This window comes from Lepidochelys kempii, chromosome 8 (genome assembly GCF_965140265.1).
Source record: "Lepidochelys kempii isolate rLepKem1 chromosome 8, rLepKem1.hap2, whole genome shotgun sequence".
Lineage (NCBI taxonomy): Eukaryota > Metazoa > Chordata > Testudines > Cheloniidae > Lepidochelys > Lepidochelys kempii.
This window is the reverse complement of record NC_133263.1, coordinates 74,604,178-74,627,144: the sequence shown is the minus strand read 5'-3', so window position 1 is coordinate 74,627,144 and position 22,967 is coordinate 74,604,178. Positions and strand designations below refer to the sequence as shown.

The following is a 22,967-nucleotide window of genomic DNA, read 5'->3' as shown; positions in this document are numbered from 1 at the left end:
TATGTGGCTAGGGCCTAGGCAAGTTCCTGTGGGGGGGGAGAGGGAGTACCACCCAGCTCCTCTCCTGGCCCCTCCCCTGCAGCCTCATCTCCATTCCCACCCCTGGCTGTGGCCTCAGTCTTGGCCCCCTTACACCTGTCCTTGTCCTTCCACCCCCCCATACCCACTGGGGCTGCGTCCCTGGCTCCGAGGGTGGAGATGTGGAAGGAGTAAGGGGGGAACACGTGTTTAAAAAGTTTGGGGACCACTGCCATAGTGTACTTTGGAGACAGTCTGCCACATGCGTTCTCTAGTGTCTAGTTTGTAACTCAACTGTCTGAGTGGAGTTAGAAAAGAAATGTAGCAAAGCAATGGTCTGGGCATGCAGAATGCTGCTTCTGCCTTTCTGTGTACTCAAAAAATGAGATGGGGGGGTGTTTTCATTTTCAGGCTGAAGTTAGATACACTGGGTCAGCCAGAGCATCCAGGGGATCTAAATATAGGTAGATGAGCAGCTTGTCCTGGAAGAAGGGACAGTTTGTTCTAAGAACTGAGTTGTAACTTTTGAGCTACTAAAATGACAGTTTTCTTATCTAGATCCACATTGCCTTTAGACAAGTAATTTCTATCACGATAGAATAATAGTAACTGATTATATAGGTCACCTTACAAATTTGTTTTTACCTGTCTCGTTGAACCAGTCTCTCCTCCTTCCTCCCTTTTCCCCCTTAAGTATTGGATTCCCTCAATTGTTTTGGTACTTTTTGAATTTTAATGGCAATGTGTTTTAGTTATTGAATTATTGCACAGTTCTGAAGATTAGCAGAGAGGCTTTTCTTTGTAAATGCTATTAAGGCAGACTGAAGTACAAGTGACAGGTTTAATAAATTATCCTAATTTAGTTTTTTCTTTTTGTTTTAGAAACTCTACAGGGGTGGGTAATTCACTGGTCCAAAAGCGGTCTACTTTACCTCGAAACCAAAAGACACCAACATCCTTGGCCAAGCTGTCCTTACGGGATGGACAGAAAGCCAAAAAGCCAGTGTGTAAATTTGAAGAAGGTCAGGATGTCCTAGCGAGGTGGTCAGATGGCTTGTTTTATCTTGGAACTATCAAAAAGGTAACTAATTTTTAAACATGTAGGAAGTCCTGTAGCATCATACGTTAAGCTTGACTACAATGTTAAATAAAACTCTTCCTTATTTAACATTTCTACATATTCACAAAATCGTAATTGTATCTTTGTTTTTCAGATAAACAAATTGAAACAGAGCTGCTTCGTTATATTTGAAGACAGTTCCAAATCCTGGGTTCTCTGGAAGGATATACAAACAGGCAAGAACTTCAATTAAATTATCATCAATATTTTATTTATTTAGAATAATTTAAATGCTAAAGTACGGTGTCTGTGGTATTCTCTTGAAATGAGTGAAAAACACATCCTAAATACAGTACAGTTTAAAGACCCAGCATCAATAAACCATGGCATGTGTGGGGGAGGGAGGCAGGCAGTCTTGCAGATTGGTAAATCCTAAATCATATAGGTCAAGAACAACACACTAAACTTCACCAGAAACCCTCAGGCAGCTGGTGCAGATAGTGAAGTGCTGATTTAATATGCTTGCAGTGAGAGAGTTCACTTATCAAGTGCACCACTGGATTTTGCAACCATCTTCAGCTTTCAGATGGCTTTAAGGTATTATTTAGAGTGCATTGCTGTTGTGTAACCTTGAGGTGACAAAGGTATGGATGACAGTTGCAAGATCTGCATCAGTGAGGAACAGTCACATCTTCCTTGCCATGTGTAAATAATGGTAAATGGACCTGGTCATTGCTGCTACCTATTTGTTAGGCCAAACATTTTTCCTGCCATTTTAGTGTGAAATGTCCTCATATTTCTATCAATTTTTAAGAAAAAAAACAAAATCTCCATTTTAAAAAGTCACATTCTTGTTTGTGTGTAGTGCCTATGGTGCTTCATCTGCAGCAGCAACTAAACTTGTGCTAATATGGTCTAGTCAAATGGACATGGGGCTAAACTAATGCTGCACACTTATGTACATGGTTTTATATAAATAGTGATTTCCCCTCTCACAGGATTTTTGAGGATTATTTAACAGTGTATTTACTGGTAAGAAAATGCAAAGCACTATGGGCAAATCTTTCAAAAGGTATGAACATAAATTGCACATACAAGATCTGTATGTAAAGACACAATAAATTACTGAACATAATGTGTTTCTGCATACAAAACAAAGCTCCCAGTTGCCTATCTAGAACTTGAAGATGCATCTTTTTGGTTCTGCACCTATATTAAATAGCAAAAAAAATTGTTAATACAGAGTTAAGGTTGCTGGTTATAGCTCATGCCCCTCCAGAATATCAGGTTTAGCAAAACTCAAACTTCTAAGAACCCAGAAATAGTTAAGGTAAGCACTCATGCATCCTTAATTGTACCCTCCCTGGACCTGGCAATAACCACTAAGAATTAGCTGCATGCACTCCGGGTGCATTCACTTTGTTGGGTGCAGCTGTATTGAACAGTGAAGAAAAAAGTTGGAGCAGTTTAGAAGAACTGTGATTGTGATACAAGGAGATTTGGGTCTGAGTCACCTCCCCAATCCTGCACGGTGCGCCCCCCGCCCCTATGTGTATTATCAAAGAAAAGAGGTGCATATGTACCTTGAGGTTCCAGTTTGCATTGCTTCAATACAGAATTATGGAGGTGCTCAATAGCAGGGCTCTGGGGTCTTGTTGCCATAGGTATTAGGAGTACTGAGGTAGAATATGAGAGCAGTCTGTGGATCTAATGATGGGTAGGGGAAAGTATAGGTTTAGATGGTATCTTGACTGCAAGTGTGAAGGAGTTGTAAAATTTAAGTCACTTCCTACCCATTGTGACAGGGTCAGGCCAGATGGCTATAGGAGAGTAATAGAAGGCAGATATATTAGCCCCAGGCTAAGTAGGTCCCTTTTCCCTGGGTAAGGTAACAGGGAAGGTTCTAGAACAATCAGGAACCTTCTAATCAGCCTGTCTTAATTGTCTGTAGAACACCTGCAGCCAATCAAGAAGCTGCTAGAATCAATTAAGGCAGGCTAATCAGGGCACCTGGGTTTTAAAAAGGAGCTCGCTTCAGTTTGTGGTATGCGTGTGAGGAGTTGGGAGCAAGAGGCACTAGGAGCTGAGAGTGAGAATGCGGACTGTTGGAGGACTGAGGTGTACAAGCATTATCAGACACCAGGAGGAAGGTCCTATGGTGAGGAAAAAGAAGGTGTTGGGAGGAGGCCATGGGGAAGTAGCCCAGGGAGGGTGGTTCAGTCCTCTTCAGAAAGATAGCACTTTGCTGTTTCCCAGCACACGTGGAAGGGGTAAATTCAGGTCCAGCTAGCCCCTACATTCCTCTGTTACCCTTCATATTCTCCAACCCCCCCCTTCCCACTCCTGCCACTCATTCCTATTTATCCCCTTCCCTATTACTGCCTAGTCTTGCACCTCGATCATCCCTCCATTCCCAATGAATTCTCATATGTGAAATTTATTCTTTCCAAAAAATAATTTCAGCACCTTCTGAATCTTGTGCTGTACTTAGATTGCATTTCTCCAAAATAAATTTAAACCCCCTCTCTGCCCTGTGTTTCCTGATAGTTAGCCTCTCTGCACGTTCACATGCTCATTGCCATTATAATCTATTATCTGCTTGAATAAGCACATGAGGCTTTTGATGAGCCGAACTCTCTATGGGGTAACCTTCAAGCATTGGAGACCCTGATGCGATAAAAACCCTGATTTGATCTGTGTGTCTGAGCAAAAAAAGATTGCCAGAATCTCTCCACTTTTACCAAAGCTGGCTTTTTTCCTCAACCAGGGGCCGTATCTTGGAATCCCCTTCTTCAGATGGCCCCAAATTTGGATTACTAACAGAACCCTGCTCCCCCATGAAGCACACCAAATTTCAAGACAATCCAAGAAACTGTATAGATTCTAGAGCACTTAGAAGAGTCAAGCTTTAAACAGAAAGCTGGTCTTAACATTAATTATTTGCAATTATAGCTTAGGTAACTTTTTTTTATAAATATTGACCCTTGTGACAATGAAATAGCATGGTGAATAAACAAGGTGGGAGACACATGTCTTCTATTCCATTACAAACTGGAAAAGCATGCAGATTTCCAGTCAACAAAAAATTACTCAATATAACATGAATCTGCTCCCTGCAATGCACACACGTGTGACTCCTAACTAAAGGTTTTAGTCTAAACAGAGAAAGAAATGGGAAAATTCTAAATATATAATAAGTTTCACTTTTGTCTATTTTTAGGAGCCACTGAAAGTGGGGAAATGGTCTGTACAATATGTCAGGAAGAGTATTCCGAAGCACCTAATGAAATGGTTATATGTGATAAATGTGGCCAAGGTAACTTCTGTTTCTTGATGTTTGTTCCATTTAAGACATTTTGGTTTATTTTTAGCTGTGACCAATGGAAAGGCAAAAGAAGCCAGAACAGGGGTGGATGCTTGACTACTTTTGGCTTGAGTTTTGTAACCTTTCAAAGTTCTTGTTTGTTGTAAACTGACTTACAAGGTCTGTTGTTTGATTTGTGAATGTAGTTTTTACCACAAGAACTTTAAAATTTGGAACCCTATTGATCTTATTAGCTGATTATAATATTTTTACTTAAATGAAGGATATTTTACATTTACTTTCTGTTTTAAACTTTTTCTTTTTAAAACTTTTTAGTTCCTGTAAATATGGGTAAAGTCTTTAATGGGTTTCGTTACAAGAATAAAATCTGTATTTTGAATTCAGGTTACCATCAGCTGTGCCACACACCAAATATTGATTCCAGCGTGATTGATTCAGATGATAAATGGCTCTGTCGACAGTGTGTTTTTGCAACAACAACTAAGGTGTGTTATGGAAACAAATTTTTGACTATCAGGCTGACATAACTTGTTCACCTACTCCTCCATAGTATTTGTATGGTGGTTAATGAAAACTTTTTAAGTGTGAGGTTGAAAGTGACAAATAAAAACTAGTGCTTTTTGAGAGACTTCCCACAGTTCCTGGCTTTGATCTGGATGGGAAATTTTTGTGAGTCAATTGGAAGCTATGAAATTTGATATTTTTTCAAAGGCTATTTTTAATAAAATAGCTGGTATATCAAAATTGCAGATAAAATTCTTATAAAAGTATTTTTGTAACTATATATGCCTTTGTGTTGAAAGATTTTGAAATTGGCATAATTAACTTATTGTTTTTATGAAAACCATGGATCTGTTTTGTTCCAGAGGGGTGGTGCGCTGAAGAAAGGACCAAATGCCAAAGCGCTACAAGTCATGAAGCAAACATTACCGTACAATGTAGCAGACCTTGAATGGGATGCAGGCCATAAAACCAATGCCCAGCAATGTTACTGCTACTGTGGAGGCCCTGGAGAGTAAGTAAATATAAATGCCCATCAAAAGCTTTTTCTCCTTCATGCAGCTCTACAAACTTTGGCCCTTATTCTGTAAGCACTTAGGCTTGTGGTTAACTTCACTTAAATGTTTGCAGGATCAGGGCCTAACTATTTTTCTTTAGTACTCAGTGTGTACAATGGTGGGCTGAGGCACAGTTAATAAACATGTTTATTTCAAAGCTCAACTCTTTATTTCAATGTGTCTTGTGGTAAACATATTCCTTGGGGCAAGGACTATTTTTTTGTTCTTTATACAGCACCTGGCACAATGGGGTCCTGGTCCATGACTAGAGTTCCTAGATACAACAATACAAATTGATGCATTATGTTGTTGCATCATGTCTTCACATGTATCTAGCTATCTGTTCAGGTTTTATCATGCCACCAATGAGAGTTGTAGCTGTGAACGCCTTCTACAAAAATCACTGCTTTCATGGCATTATTTCTGGTCTATATTTGAGGTCAAAGATCTAGAGTATTTGGTGGCATTGCAGTTATAGGCAGTGGTAATAATGGAACTGTGATACTGAGAAAGAAAATGGTGGAGTTGAATTTTGATATTGGCACAGTTGACTTTAAGGCAAATGTACATATTTTTAAGTTATCTGGAGGAGTAGTGAATGACGGATGTGCCTAAAATGAGATTCTACTGAAGAAATGACTTGATTTGTAGCTTTCAAAAATTAGGTTTGAAGCTGCAAATGCTGACTTTTCTCAGAGGATGTCTAGAGACTATTACACTGAGGTAACAGCCTCTTAATTTAGCCACTTGGTTCTTGTTTCAGCAAACCCTTACTCCTGGGAGTAGTTCTTTTGAAGTTAGAGTAGGGCCATGTCTACGCTACCCGCTAAATTGGCACTGATGCACTGGTGTCGATTTACCAGGTCTGGTGAGGACGCAAAGTCAATGGGAGAGCGTCTGCCGTTGACGTAGCACAGTGTGGACACCGCTATAAGTAGACCTAAGTTACATTGAAGAATGTAACTTGGATCGACTTACAGCATTAGGGTAGACCAGCCCTAAGACTTCTCATGAATAACAGGAGTACCCCTCTGAATAAGGGTTTGCAGAAGTGTGACTTTATGTGAGGGCCAAATTAAAGCAATCTGGGGTAATAGTACACATGGGGCCTTTTATGACTCTGCCTCCTTACCATGCCCAGCCCCTCACTTTGGAGTGGTTGTGGCAAAAGGACTCATTTTTGTTCCAGAGCGGCATTAGGAGGCCCCCTACTCCCTTGCACAGGAGGTGGTCCTCTCTCGCTACCCCGAGGGGAGAGGGTGAAGCTGGGTGCCTTCCTGTACCTGCCCCAGCAGCTGTGGTATCTCCTTGGATGAGTGGATTGGGGTTGTTACGAATGGGGCAATTCACACTTCTCAGGCCATGTCTACACTACAAACTGGTTAATGCAAGGTGCATCAGCATGAAGCTGGTACTGTTAGTATAGTGCTCCTACATACTTGGCTGCTTCCATTGCTGGTGCATGTACTCACCGGGAGTGCCTGTGGTGACATAAAGTGCAGTGTACCATGGATAGGTATCCCAGTGTGCCACATACCACCTTCCAGTGCAGTGCCTTGTAGGGAATTTTCGCAGTGCGTTGTGGGGCATGCAGGGGGTGACTGGGAGTAAGGTCAAGTTCCCATCATGCAACTTTTTCCATCCCCTTAATGCCGTCCTTATCCCATGATTTTTTGTCCTTTTTAAAAATTCCACAAACTCTCTCAGCACTTGTTGCTATCTCCGATTTCTGACAAAAGCATGGAGCCTGGACAGCTCTGCGCTGTTGTCATGAACATTGCAAACAGAGAATGAATGATCCTTTGGTATTTGCAGAGCCGCAGGAGATACTGCAATAGTGGGGAATCATGATGATTTGTTTCAAGACGTATTGCTAAGGGACATAACGAAAAACGGTTGGAGCTTGGTGATGGTCATGGAGCAGCTGCAGACAGGGCCATTCTGGGCCTGAGAAACAAGCACAGATTGATAGGGATCACATCGTAGCGCAGATATGGGACAAGCTATGGCTGCAGCACTACACGATGTGTAAGGCCACGTTCCTGGATCTGTTAGCTGAGTTTGCCCCAATCCTCCAGAGCATAGACATAAGAATGAGAGTTGTACTGGCAGTTGAGAAGTGAGTGGTGATAGCACCATGGAGGCTTACAGCGTTGTATTGCTACTGGTCAGTGGAAAATCATTCTGAAGTTGGAAAATCCACAGTGGGGGCTATTATGCAAATATAGAGGGCCATTTATCTCCTGTTACACAGAACTGTGACACTCCTAATGTGCAAGATATTGTGGATTTATTTGTAGCTATGGGTTCCCAAACTGCAGTGGGGTGGTAGATGGCATGCATATCCCTATTTTGGCCCCACGCAGAGTACGTCAACAGAAGGGGCTACTTTTTCTGTGGTTATGAAAGAATTGGTAGATCACCAGGGATGCTTTACTGTCATTTGTGTGGATTGGTCGGGGAAAGTTGCATCTTTAAGAACACAGGGCTGTTCATGAAGCTGCAAGCAGGATGCTTTCTCCTGACTGGCAGATTGCCATTAGTGATGTTGAAATGCCAATAATGATCTTTGGGGACTCAGCCTACCTCTTGCTTCTCTGTCTTACAAAGCCAAACACTGGTCACCTCAACAGCATCCCGGAAAGATTCAGCTACTGACTCAGCGGCACAGAATGACAATTTTGAATGTACGTTCATTGGGTTGAAAGGGCACTGGCAGTGTTTACTCACCAGACTAGATCTCAGTGAGAAAAATATCCCAGTGGTTATAGCTGCCTGTTGTATCCTTCATAATATCTGAGTCGAAGGAGGAAAAGTAGCTACTGGAGTGGAGGCAGAGGTGGAGTGGCGCTGTGCCATAGGTATTTTGTGTCATAGGTATTTTGCCACAGTACAATCGGTACCAATGCTGGAGCCCGAGTCATGGAACTCCTCTTAGATGTGGACTTCGTAGAAGAGGTGGTAGCTCTCCTCTTTGCACATCCCTCCCTTGCAGGGTTGAGGAGGAGGGAGCCCTGTCAGAAGCTGCATTTGGTGATTGGCAGCTGGGAGAAGCTTGTGGCCCTGGGTCCGAGGCTGGAAGGAGGGACTTCTCCATAAGTTTTAGTTTAAGGTCCTTTGCCTTTCTTGTGCAACCCTATAAATGCAGATGGCTCTGCCAGTACCGAACTTACAACCGTTTCTTGCACCTACGGATCTGTCAGTGGCCCTGGCACCTGAGTCACCTCTCCTTGGTACCAATACCGCCTTTCTGTTGTCACTACCACCCTGCCTTCTCTAGCGAGGAAGACAAGCAAGCAATAAGCAGGCAATATCAGATCTGAGCCACAAGTGCAGCCTAGGCATCACCATAGATCAGATTTCCAGGGGTGGTACGAACACCCGTGGGGACCTCCACCAGTACTTTTCCCACCACAGTGGCCCTTTGGGACCCTTGGGCAGCCAATACTACTCTGAACCCCCGAGGGGTTCCAGGGAAGCTCAGTCTTCTCACCAGCATCAGCAGCACCATTCGACATTTCCCATGTGCAATCTTTCAAGGAAACAGAGGAGGTTTTGCACCAGGAGGCTATTCCTGTCACCCACCCTCCTCCCTTGCCTGATGAGACCATCATGCCTCCGCCACCTACTGCCGGAGATGAATTCAAACAGTTTCAAGATCTATTTAAAAGGATGGCTGACATGCTCCAAATGCCTCTCAAGGAAGTCACTGACTCACAGCACAAGCTCTTCGATATACTCCGCACATCAACCTCCTCCAAGATCTCCCTGCCAATTTAATGCTGCAATCATGGAGCCTGCCACAGCCATCTGGCAGACCCCTGCCACAATCCCACCTACACGTAAGAAGGAGGATAAAAAATATTACATCCCTTTGAGAGGGCTGGACTTTTTATTCTCTCACCCCCAGCCAAACCCTCTGGTGGTAGATGCAGTTAACGCACGTGGCAGCAACATTATTCCAGGACCACCGTGTATGACCGAGTGGAAGAGACTGGATTTACTCGGCCGCAAGGCCTATTCATCAGCGACATTACAATTTAGAATTGCTAATTGTGAAGCCCTAATGGCAAAATACAACCACATGAATTATTCCAAACTCTCTCTAAATTTATTGGCTGCATACCTGAAGAGAGAGAGAACAATTTACATCACTCATCTCAGAAGGACACCTGTTGGCCTGCGTGGTCCTTCAGGCATCGTTGGATTCAACTGACACGGCAGCTAGGTCCATCGCTACTGCCATTGTAATGTGCCGAGCCTCCTGGCTTCACCTGTCGTGGTTTCCAAGGGAGGTGCAATCCACAGTAGAGGACCTCCCCTTTGAGGGTCCAAAACTGTTCACAGGTAAGACCTGAATCCCTCCACTCGCTAAAGGATTAGAGAGCCATTCTCAGATCTCTTGGCATATATACACCTGCAACAAAACATAAGCAGGACAGGTATTACACCTCGCAACGTCCTACACAGGCTCCCTATGCGTAGACCCAGAGACAATACGATCCTCCGTGGCGCAGACAACCACCCAAGCATAAAACAAACTTTCTCAACCCACCACACCACAGCAACCTATCCCAAACATCAAATTTGAAGGCTTGGTCAAGGGCTTAGCAGACCTCCCCCAATTACCAGTGCTGACACCACTCTCCATCAATCGTCCATTTACAGGTCATGTAATACCATTCTACTCAATATATCAAACCCTTACTTCCAATAAATGGATGTTGGAAGTCATCAAAACAAGATACTGTCCCGTTCTTCTCCATCCCTCCTGAAGGATCCCTTTCACGAGCTCCTCCTAAGACAGGAAATAGATAACCTTCTGCAACTCAGTGCAGTAGTACCAGTGCCGCTACGACACAGAGGGATTCTGTTACTGTTCGTTTGTTAACCCAGAGAAAGTCTGGGGGATTGAGACCTATTCTCGGTCTCAGGACCCTAAACAAATTTGTAAAAACATGACCATTCTGGATGGTTACTTTAGCAACAATCATTCCAGCTCTGGAACAAGATTAGTTTGCAGCCCTCGACCTGCAAGATACTTATTTTCATGTCACTATTCATCCAGCACACAGATGATTCCTCCAATTTGTCCTTGGACAGGATCACTATCAATACACGGTACTGCCCTTTGGCCTTTCCATGCCTCCCCAAGCGTTTTCCAAAGCTCTGGCAGTGGCAGCAGCAGCAGCAGCAGCCCACCTGTGCGAGCAAGGGGTCATGATATACCCATATTTAGACGGTTGCCTCCTCAAGGCTCCCACTTGGAAAGAAGCCATCGAACCCACACAAGACAATGTCACTCTTCACAAACCTTGGCCTGCAAATAAACCGTCAAAAGTCAACATTAACACTAGTTCAAGCACTGGAATTCATTGGGGCCCATCTAAACTTGCTAGAAGTGAAAGCCTCATTACCATTTCACAGATTTGTCACCCTGGTGAACCTGATCAATACCACGGTGAGCAGTCCACGAACATCCCCCAGGACCTGCCTCTGACTACTGGGACACGTGATGGCGACCACTTATGTTGTTCGACAAGCCAGACTGCGCATGTGCTGCCGGCAAGTGTGGCTCAGGACGGTGTACCTCCCACACAAACAGTCTGAAAAAACTTTTAAACGTGCCAAAAAGAGTCAGACTCCCTTCCGTGGTGGACCCTCTTGCACAATTTTCTACAGACTCTTCCCCCCCCCCTTTCGCCCCCAACTGATAATCACAACAAACGCCTCCATATTAAGGTGGGGCACCCACTTAGACCATCTCACCATCCAGGGCAGATGGTCTTCTTTGGAATCAACACTGCACATAAATATTTTGGAACTGTGAGCCGTTCACAACACTTGCACACGTTTCCTGCCTCTGATCAAAAATCAGGCGATGCAGATCATGACACAACGTGACCTGCATGCTCCACATAAACAAACAAGGAGAAGTGAGGTCACACTCCCTATATACAGAGGCCAAAAGGCTGTGGACAGGGTGTATTCAACATAACATCTCCGTATCAGCCACCTACCTACCAGGATTTCAGAACATCACTGCGTACATGTTAAACCGAAAGTTCTCCCACGACCACAAGTGGGAAATAAACACCTCAGTGATTCACAACATATTCCAACAATGGGGTTTCCCCATAATAAGTCTATTTGCAACAAGTCAACAGCAAATGTCCAGCGTTCTGTTCCAGAGCAGGCCTTGGGACCAAGACCCAGGGGTGACACCTTCTTCATCGGATGGGATGCGCCTCTCCTGTATGCCTTTCCCCCGACCCTGTTGCTGGTCAGGGTTATCCACAAGATCAGAACTGACCAAGCCAAAGTCATCCTGATAGTCCCAGTCTGGCCCAGACAAACCTGGTATCCATACTGACAACAGCTGGTCCTCATGCCCACCTTGTGTCCTCCCACCTCTTCCGAACCTCTTGTCACAGGATGCAGGCCAGACTTTGCAGCCAAACCTGGAGACACTCCACCTGAAAGCTTGGCTCATCAATGGTTCCAAAGCTAGGAGATGATCTGTTCTGAGGAAGTTAAAGACATCTTGTTGAACAGCAGATGGCCAACTACACGCTTGACATACCTCAACAGGTGGAAGAGATTCCACATGTGGTGGTTAAACAATGGAATTGATCCACTATCTCTACCCTGCCAGTAGTCCTGGATTACTTACTCCAGTTTAAGAAATCTGATCTCTGAATGAGCTCTATATGAGTTCAACTGGCAGCGATCACAACCTTCCACCACAAAGTCAATGGGGTCTCAGTCTTTGCACATCCGATTACCAGAAGATTCCTACAGGACGTATGTAACGTTTACCCAGATCCCCAACTTCTCCATGGAACCTCACTCTAGTGCTTCAGTCCCTCCCAAGTGATCCTTTCAAACCTATGGCTAAGTGCTCACTACTACACCTGTCCATGAAAGTTGCTTTTCTTGTTGCTGTCACGTCTGCAAGACATGTAGGAGAACTAGGGGTCTTTATGGCACACCCACCATATATGATCTTTCTTAAGAATAAGGTCACTTTGAGGCCACACCCAAAGTTTCTACCTAAAGTCCCTTCTTCATTACACGTTAATCAATCCATTCGTCTTCCCATCTTCTTTCCTAAACCTCACAAGAACAAACAAGAGGTGGCATTCCACACTCTGGACGTCAGAAGGGCATGGCTTTTTATCTAGAACGGACCAGTGTTCTGAAAGACTCCTAAATTGTTTCTCTCCACGACGGAACAGTCCAAAGGAAAACACATATATCTAAGCAGAGACTTTCCAAATGGATTTCAGGCTGCATCCAACTTTGCTACGTCTAGCATGAACTGCAACCTCCATCATGGATCAGAACACACTGCACGAGATCTGTAGCCACATCGTTAGCCACATTTTTGAATGATGTGCCTATCACCGACATAGGTAAAGCAGCCACTTGGACATCCTCTCACACGTTTATAGAACACTACGTCATTGACCAGGACTCCAGCCTCTGACACTCAGCTGGGACACTGTCTTATTGTCAATTCAGACAACAAGAGTCTGCATCAGTTGTATTTGCTGCCTGAGAAGCCCCATTATGTCCTGATGCATCTCCCTCTTGTCTTCCGGCTGGGACTCCGGGGCCTTTCTCCTGTCTGCTCTTTCCTCCTCTAGGCTCTCTGGTATGTTCACAGTCTGATGCAGCACTGGCTTGCAGGATCTCACTGAACATGTCTTCTCAGTTTGCACCTTCCTCCTCCTGCTCGTGTTGCATGTGCATGGAGGGGGCACCACTCCTGGCCGCAACATCAGCAGCTACAGATAAAACAGGCAGATCTATCATTGTATCATATTTATAGCCACAATGGAAAGCTGAAGGTAAGTTTCAGAATTCCCTTCCCTTATTCTCTTTTAAATTTGGCGTGCTTATTCACACTTCATCTTTTGCGCCCCACTGCACTGCTCTCCAGCTGCAGCCATTATGTATATGGCCTGCCATGGGGAAGGGTGGGGGGGGGGGCAGGGGAATGACAGAATTGTGCAGTTGCAAACAAAATTTTGGCCCCTATTCCAATGGCACTGAGTAGTGGTGCTATTTTCTACAGGCAGTAGTGTTTTTAGGTGATATTTCATTCCTGAGGGTAACACAGAGAACAGACCTGCGACTGGTGTCCTCATGCTGCTTGTGCCTCATTGCTGTTAGTGTGTTTATTGCAATGGTGCATGCTGAAGTCATCGTAGAGAAGACTCTTAACAGTCTACTTTGAAAATTATGGAATGGCTGCGGTTATTATAGGTCTGTTTGCTGACCTGCTCAATTGTGTCTTACTCATTTTTATACTAAGTGCTACCTGGCACAGTGCTTAGAACTTTACATAAAATATCTGAATCTCACTACTTTTACTGGCACTCGCGTTAAGGTTGGGAAAGCGGTGTTGAGAAAGTGGGAAGAGGGATGTCTGGCGTATATAAAAGTGGTATCTTTGTAAAATGAACCTAATTTCTTGACATTTGGAAGAGATGTAGCTTTTCCTTTCAAAGGTATTCAGCAATGTATCATTTTGTTTATATTACACTAAAAAAGACCATTAGTTTTTTTTTAAAGAACCAAATTACTTATGAATAGTCTAGAGTAATAAAAGATGTTGGTCCTAATTAACTGCAGTTTTTCTTGAAAATTAACTGATAATTTAAAGAGGATGTTATCAAAAGAAAAATTTTTCCCTTTAATTTTTAAATAAATGTCTGTACATATACAGTAAAGAGTTCACATAATAAACAGAATTTATTTTATTCTACAGCTGCTTCTTCTTTGCATTTCTTCCACCTGAATAAACAAGAGTAGACTAGTCAGTTTCCCTTGTTTGTAGACAGTTTCTAGTCATTTTCACCATGAAACTAAAATTTATTGAAATATCTCTATTGATGATGCACTTAATAAAATCTTATTTTTAAATTTTTTGGTCAACTTTGATTTAGTCTTTCTAAATATAATATGACCACACTGTATTGAGGAAACATTTGCAGCAGTTTATTGTAACACTTGTCTTATTTTTATTTCTGTTGGTGAAGCTGGTATTTAAAGATGCTGCAGTGCTGCAAATGTAACCAGTGGTTTCATGAGGCTTGTGTGCAGTGTCTCCAAAAGCCAATGCTTTTCGGTGACAGGTAAGAAGCTTGAACTGAACTTTTTGATTTATGGCTGTTTTTATTTAAAATGTGGCATGTTCTAATCTTCTATTTGTATTTAAACATTTATTATTATTAAAATAGTCATAACTCTCAAAGCATTTTAGAATGCAGTTTCTAAGGAAGACACAACAAAATGAAGTTTTAGTTCTCTTGCTGTTTAACTGGAGGCATCTGAAGTGTTAGGTTTGTGAGCTTTGGCTTTTAATATCCTGATTTTATTTTTTGTTTTAGGTTTTATACATTCATTTGCTCAGTTTGCAGTTCTGGACCAGAGTACCTCAAACGTTTACCCTTGAGATGGTAAGTGCAACTTAAAAAAGAAAAATGTAACCCTCTACCCACTTTTCTCCTGGAGATGTCATGTCTCTTTGTAAACCTGAAGATCATCCACTTTATATTTTGACCTTTTTGAGTGGTACCCACTGCTTCTATAGACAAAGGACAGGTCTCCTTCAAAGCTAGTTATTGTGTGTCCTTAGTCATGTAGTTAATGCATGATATCTAGGGTCCTCTTCCTTGGACAATGCAGTATTACAAACCACTGGCTGGCTTGGGTATGAGAAACTTAAAAGTCTAAACAGGATCTAGAGTAGCAGCCGTGTTGGTCTGTATTCACAAAAAGAAAAGGAGTACTTGTGGCACCTTAGAGACTAACAAATTTATTTGAGCATAAGCTTCCGTGAGCTACAACATCCGATGAAGTGAGCTGTAGCTCACGAAAGCTTATGCTCAAATAAATTTGTTAGTCTCTAAGGTGCCACAAGTACTCGCTTTCTTTAAACAGGATCTGTTACCCAAGTAGAGTACTGCCACTGGGCAAGCTAAATACAGTGTGTACGTTAATAAGCATTTTGACATATTTTACAATAGAATTTCCAAGTTGAGAATTAGAAGTGAGTTGTTGTTTGAACCTTGTTAACTTTAGCTCCTCTATACAAACACCAAATATTTTGAATAACTTGCAAGATGAATGAATATTTTATGGAAACTCATTTGATGTTAATTTGCCAATGTTAAATTCTTGTGTTTATCTTGCATCAGTAAAATATTCTGAGATCTAAACAAATTTTGGAAGTAAAAGTACATCATGGCAGTGGGGTGAGGCCTAGGGAAAAAACAGGAGATAAGTCAGAAAAGGGGGATATAAGTTCAGATTTTATAAGAATATTGTTTTGGAGATTTGAGACTGTTTCTAATCAGGCTTTGTACTCTTTTAGCCATATTGTGCTAATATTTTTGTGCAAAGCTATTTCAAGGACTAATGGTTTGTAAAAAATTAAAGAAATAAAAACTTAATGTTTTTGATTAAATATTTCTGAATTCTAGGGTAGATATAGCACATCTATGCCTTTACAACCTAAGTGTTATTCATAAGAAGAAATACTTTGATTCAGAGCTTGAACTTATGACATACATTAATGAAAACTGGGATAGATTGCACCCTGGTGAGGTAGGTAGTTGAAATATTCTTTTCTTGTTTTTGTTTCTCTTAGCAGTCAATACATTCACAAAACTACTGGGTGAGTGTCTGCGGCCTGCAGGAGGTCAGACTAAATTATTATAATGGTCCCTTTTGGCCTTAAAATCTTAAAAGTAATGAGACATATTATTTTAATAGACTCCTAGAACTATTCAGCATAACGTTTAAGTGTTATAGACTTTTTTGAGCTATAAAATTTAGTGTGATCCAGATAACTATTGCATAGTTTGTTGTTGAGATGACCACTTTCATTGTTTATACCCAAGCACTGAATCTTTGTTTGTTTTTGTATCTTCCTTTTTTTTCCATTTAGAAATATATCACAAAACTGTAAGCATTTTCCTGCCCACTGACCAGGCAAATTAAGTACCCAAGAGGTTAAATAGATTAGTAAACTGTTAAAAGTAGCTGTCAAAGTAACTCTGTGTGAAAGCCAGAACACAAGCTTATTAGCAGCTTTGTGACACCTGAAGTAGCAAATGTCTGTGAATTGGTTTTAAAATAGTCCTTAATAAGAAAATATTAGGGGAAAATGAAGAGAAACTGAAGTCTGCAAACATTTTCCATATATGACAGAAGCTGTTAATTAAAAACCACCTAAACATATGCTGTTCTTGTAAGAGTATATATATATTTAGTTTTTCAAAAAAAAAGTGAATCATATTTTCTTTCCATATCTCAATATTTAAAATAAATTTTAGTGTTCTAAAAAACATTTGAAGCACTACATTACTGCAGATACATCTAAGCATGACTTACCTAGGATCTGTCAGTTAGTATTTTGAATCATTCAAGTGCTGAAATAGAATGCTTTTTGCATTCTAACCACTTCAAAAAATATTTGTTACTATTAATACTTTTGCCATATTTGGTGTTTTGAAAAATGTTGGCTGACATCTATAAGTTATGGGGTAGAAATTTTGTTTATAATATTAAAAAAAAACAGTTCATCTTTCTCTACTAAATTGCAAGCTTTTTTGTAAAATTTAGCCAACAGATTTTTCACAGAAGATCAGTATGTCAGTGCCACCAAGTATTGTCAGTAGTCTGTTTTGACTCTTTTCCAGTGACATAAGGCAACCTATTGTTGCTGCACCACTGTGCTGCTTATTTTCAAGCTAGTTGATTTGCTGGGTAATTGCCTGAGGATTAAAGAAATTCAGTTCCCTAAACAAACCTACTCCCCGATAAGTCTGATTAGGGAGAACAAGTGTTAACACCTGGGGTTGTAGTTCTGCATAGGTAATGACAGACATAATTAAATACAGACAGGGCTGTTCCTAGGGGGGTTTGGGGCCCGGGGGACCCCCCCCCAATAACCCCCAGGCCCTGTCCCCACTCCACCCCTTCCCCAAAGCCTCTACCCCCATCCCACCTCTTTCCGGCTTCTGCCCCCTCCCCCGAGCGATGCTGGGCAGTCTGGGTCCGGTTGCTTGCTGCTGCCGGTGCCAGGCCCGCCGCTAACCCCCCAGGCTGCCCTGGATCCTGTGTGCCCCTGAAGCGCAGGGCCCCACAAAGCATGGGGCCCAGGGTGGTTGCCCCGGTCCGTCCTATCAACGGGACAGCTCTGAATACAGATACTGTATTTAATTGACTTTTAAAAGTTTATATCCTGATTCAATATTAATAATTCAATAAATTGAATAAATTAATATATCTACGTAGTCCTTTTTGTCTAAGCCAAAGTAAATTTGAGACACAAAATTCAGGTTTTTTAGATCTCAAACCCATGTTATTTGTCACTATTCCTGAATTCTTGAAAAACACATTCAAGTAACTATGTTCAAAAAGTTTTGGGTGTGGATACTTTTATTTGAGTCTAATTATGACCCATCTTAAATAGCAGTAATTAAACAGAATTATTGTGATAGAGGTATCTGGAGTACTTGGAATCTGATGTATAGCATCTGTTTGCTAATTCTGAAGTTGATTGATCATTTGTAGGAAGAGCCTTTTATATAAATAATAAAGAACAGGTCAATGTGTTCTATGCTTTTTTTTTTTTAAGAGTATTCAGAAGTATAACTTATTTTAGCAAAAGTGTAAATGTGTTAATCTATAATGAAATACAGTAGCAGAATAGTAGAGAATGTGGTGAGTACTCACTTTTCATGGCATTTCAATAAGTTTAAAAAATTGAATATTCCAGCAAGCGCCATGACCTTTTAATACATTGCATGACAAGTGGACTTGATATCTAGTTTTAATTTCTGGTTTCTTACTATTAGGCCAGAAATGCTGCAGAAGTAAACCTTCTTTTATTTATAACTATCCTCTGATATAAACAAAACTTGTTGCTAAAACCATTATGTCAGAGAGAGAATGAAAACAGGATATAAAGCTGGAAAATTCACTCATGTCTGTTAAGTGGCACTTCCAGCTGGTTAAGCAGCAGCGTTTGTAAGCTGCCAGAGGAAGTGCTTCCTTTACAGAATTTGGCCTTCTGATTGAAATGAACTAGGAGAGTATAGATAGTATTGTACAGTAGAGGAAAAGTGGAGTGGGGGGATCTTCAAGATTTGGGTATAAATGTGGTAACCTCCATGCCTGTCTTCCACTACAGGAGAAACAATTTTTCACTATTTTTTTTTTTTTTGTGCTAGTCAACTCTGTATTTTGATATTGCTGGTAAATCTTGGGTTTTTGCAAAGCAGTGATTTATTAGAAATGTATAGAGTATAAATGTTTCCTAGATCTCTCCTTGCATTGCTGAGGAGTCCATGGTGTTTAGAAATAACTTTTTGATTTTTCCTTCAGACTAGTGCATTTTTAAATTAATAAGAGGCTAAGTTTCTTGACCCTTATGTAAAATAGGAGGAATGTGGTGGACTGGAACCAGACTCCTAAAACTAACATTTCAGTGTCATTGTTTTTAGAGTGATAGAATTGTTATAGAAGTTTTGTACTGATTCTGTAGCTCAGGTCCTGCACAGTTGCAAAATCTGCTGTTGGCCCCAAAATTTCAGAGACTCTAAATCATGGGGTGCATGTGTGTGTAGATATACCCAAAAGCTAGCTTGTGTAAAGTCAATTTTTTCCTGGATATGGGTTCTGGTAGAACTTTTATCTTACACAGTGTTGCGTCACTTTTGTGGGCTTTTTATTATACAAATAAAAATGAAGTGCTAAATGTGGTGCCTTGCCCCTCTGCCACCACTTTTATAGATGTGGGGAAATAGAAAGGATTTAAAAAAAAATTACCTTTTGCTTTTCTCCTTGATTACTTTTCCTTTTCCCCTTTTATTCCTCCCTTTTTTGTATTCTTTAGAGGTATGTGTTTGTAATTTGTTGCAAATTGTAAATATATCACAGTCAGCCCTCAATTACATGGTATTTGTCCTGATCATGAATTGTGGTAAATTATTGGGCCTGACTATATAGTCAAAGGTCCACATACTCCACAGCAAGCTGGATGTAAATTCTGGGGAACTAGAATAGAATGTATGTGGAAGCTTCACTGAAATAAAAAAAAATAAAAGATGTTAAATATGAAAATGAGGAGAAGTCAGTACTTTGGAGCCAGTTACTTACTATTTAAATAGTGAGTTACATTTATTTTATGTTGTCCCCATATCTTCAGTTCTTAGGGTTAAGTCGTTTTTTTTGTATTGGCAACTCATGAATGCATTCTATAAGCTTTAAGGGGGAAAGATGCAGGTTTTGGTAGCTGGGAAGAAACCATTTGGGACTTGTGGCACCATAAGAGGAAGTTTAGGATTGTGGGGTAAACGCTTTGAGCGTAATTCTGATTTACACTAAACCCTATTTACACTGTTCTGATAGTGAAAGGAAGTGTTAAAGTGGGGGGGTAAAACCTCTATTACTCTTCCTGAGTGGTGTTGAGCAACCTTAGATTAAATAATAATTAGGCCCCTTAGCAGGATATGTCTGCTAAAATGATCAGCAATTAAATAGTTAACAATATTGATATATAAACTGTCTTGTACTTTCAGGGTTAACCCATTCATCTCAGTGGAATATTTAACACCACAGAGTTCTTGTTCCAGGATATCTGCAGGCTCATGAAGACAACACTGCATCAATTTATAGTCTATAATTCTATTGTATTTATAAGTTCTGGTTGAGGTTTTCTAAAAAATTGTAAGAGCTACAAGAAACAATTTCCTTTTAAAATGAAAGTTTAGATTCTCTGGCAAGGATGGATTCTGCAGCAAATCGCACAGCCTAGACTCATGGAATACATTGGGTACTAACTATAATAGCCCATGCGTGGGGTAAGGCAACTTTCACCATAAATTATATCTTCAAGACCTACTATGATACCAAACCAGTAGTCTTTAAGCAAGCAGAGCTCTGATCTAGGTCATTGGACCTTTAATACTGAAAATTCCAGCAAGTTTAAATCACTTCTTAATACTTTACAGCTGGCAGACACACCAAAATCTGAAAGATATGAGCATGTGCTGGAAGCATTAAATGATTACAAGACCATGTAAGTTTGAGGTTTTATTATACATTTTAAATGCTCTTTCTACATCTTACTTTAATGTAGATTCCCCACACACACACACACCCCTCCACAGTTGTCTTAGAAACTTTACACAGAATTATAACTATTGGTGGCTGCAGGTGGCATTTTTACTACATAGACTGAACTCTTTCTGCATTGAATATTTTGTGGTGATTGAGGTAGTTTTGGAAGTCAGATCACCAGCAAAACTCGATTTAACTTCCATCTTTTTCCCAGTCGTGGCATTACATATTGGGGTGGAGTGGGGAGACCACAATAGGATACACAGAAATAGCATTAGAAAGAGTATTCTAGTTTGTTAAATGTTCAGTTTGTGTACTTTTAAGATATTTTCGGCTTTCTCCAATGTCTGAATTTTAATTCTTAATCACTTAGGTTTATGTCTGGAAAAGAGATAAAGAAAAAGAAGCATTTGTTTGGCTTGAGAATTCGTGTTCCTCCTATGCCACCAAATGCTGCTTTAAAGGCAGAGAGAGAACCAGAGGGAACATCTCATGAGTTCAAAATTAAAGGCAGAAAATCATCCAAACCCATACCTGAGGCAAGGTAAAATAAATCTACAGCATAGTGACTTCAGAACTTTGTAATGGAACTGAAATCATACAAAAATAGCTGTCAAAAATACCAATATTACCTTAATGTTGTATCATGCTAAAAGTTTCTTCACCCATTTTAGTACAACCCTAGGATTGATGTGTAACTAATTAGCGAGGCAGAGGTAGCACATACCTATTTTGTAGCTCCCGACTACTTTATTCTTAACTTCTTAATGACTGTAGAAGACTTTTTTTTTTTTTTTTTCCTCCAGCAGACTAACTTTGCATTAGATTGGATTTTGGGTCTAAAACAATATTGAATTCAAACTTCCATAAATATTTTAAATGGTCTGTTATCAGAGAGGGTCTCTTCCCCAAAGATTTTTAGTACCTATTATGCATTATTAAACATGTATGAAGGTGAATAACTTACTTCTGGACTTTGAGGGCAATTGCTTTAAGAATATAGAATGATCTGTACATTTATGCAGTGAACTTTTGAGGTTGTTGTGAAATCAGGATGTTGAGCTTAATCTACTTAACCTTCAGAAAGACCTCATTGAAAACAGTTTAATTTAGCAGCACCGAGAATAGATATGAGCTAAGCAGACCTTGCTGCTCTTTAGTAAACAAAAAACATTGCTTCTCCTTGGGGCCTGTTATTATGCGATGATTTTAAACAGGCGATGAGATTTCAAGTTGTAAATCAAATTCCTATCTTGTATTGTAAAAATTCAGTATCTACTTTTTAAACAATTGATTTTAACACTGTCAGAATTCTACATAAATTGAATGTGCTGTATGAATGTTTGAACAGCCTAATATGCGCTCTTCCTAAATCATTGAGTTGTGGCATATGTCCATGAAAAGGTTTTGGGTTTTGTCTATTGTCTTGATGTTGCCATATTACACTGCAGCAAAGATCTGCAACTTTTTGTCGATTTGGCAAATTTTAATTTACAAGGAAAAACTCATTTAGCATAACTGACTTAGAGTAAATGTCTAAACTTTTATTTATTTTACACTGATTAAATCTTTTCCTTGGACTAGTCACTCCAGTATTTTAAAACAAAATGTCATCTTTCTTCTAGGGAAATAAGTAATGGCATTGAAAGACAGGGGAAGAAAAAATCAGTAGGTCGTCCACCTGGCCCATATACAAGAAAAATGATTCAAAAAATTTCAGAGCCATCTTCTTTGGTATGCGTTCAAATAATTCTCTTTCTATACTTTAGAATATCATTTCTTAGGAATGACATAACCACTAAGTTTTAAGTTGTGGTTTTCAAAAATTGATTGTTTCCATTGAAACTATCTGAATTTTTTCCCCTACTTCTCAGGATAAGGAACCAGTCCCAGTGCTAGAGAACCCGGCCTTGGATTTACCCTGCTCTGTTGGGTAAATGAAAAAACTAAACCATCCTAATAGCATCTCATTTTTGCTTGTCAAATGTCAGATTAATTGGTTAACATTAGATTACTTTCATTACATGGCAACTGTGTTCTTATGTCTCAGGAGATCTGATGGAACTGCTCATTCATCCAATACCTCAGATGTGGACTCCACAGGTGCTGCCAGTACAAAAGAAACTACCTCATCTAGCATTTCCAGGCATTATAGGTAAATACTGAATTATCCATTAAAACGAAACATGCAGAAACATCTCTGACAGTACTTTATCATTAATTAACAAGCAGCACTAATGTTGCAGGCATCCTACAGAGTTTGTACTTGTTGAAACATTGAATTTTCTCTTTTTAAACAAAAGCTATTTTAAGGAGAAATTAGCCCAATTTCTCTTTGATTACTAATTACTTTTTAATGTTGAGA

At 40.5% G+C, this 22,967-nt stretch overlaps 1 protein-coding gene across 3 annotated transcripts in view; it reads left to right on the top strand.

Annotated features, from left to right (window-relative positions):
• Nucleotides 1–22,967, top strand: part of MTF2 (metal response element binding transcription factor 2) — a 52,158-nt gene that overhangs the window by 22,173 nt on the left and 7,018 nt on the right. For 2 of the 3 annotated variants that reach the window (XM_073357081.1, XM_073357083.1), the window contains exons 2-14: nt 901–1,099; nt 1,233–1,314; nt 4,299–4,394; nt 4,788–4,888; nt 5,270–5,418; nt 14,509–14,604; nt 14,860–14,928; nt 15,955–16,078; nt 20,494–20,561; nt 20,976–21,146; nt 22,228–22,336; nt 22,477–22,535; nt 22,653–22,757. In XM_073357081.1, the coding sequence (XP_073213182.1) occupies nt 901–1,099; nt 1,233–1,314; nt 4,299–4,394; nt 4,788–4,888; nt 5,270–5,418; nt 14,509–14,604; nt 14,860–14,928; nt 15,955–16,078; nt 20,494–20,561; nt 20,976–21,146; nt 22,228–22,336; nt 22,477–22,535; nt 22,653–22,757 (1,428 nt within the window). The remainder of the gene's footprint in view (nt 1–900; nt 1,100–1,232; nt 1,315–4,298; nt 4,395–4,787; nt 4,889–5,269; nt 5,419–14,508; nt 14,605–14,859; nt 14,929–15,954; nt 16,079–20,493; nt 20,562–20,975; nt 21,147–22,227; nt 22,337–22,476; nt 22,536–22,652; nt 22,758–22,967) is intronic. The other variant, XM_073357084.1, reaches the window with a different exon arrangement.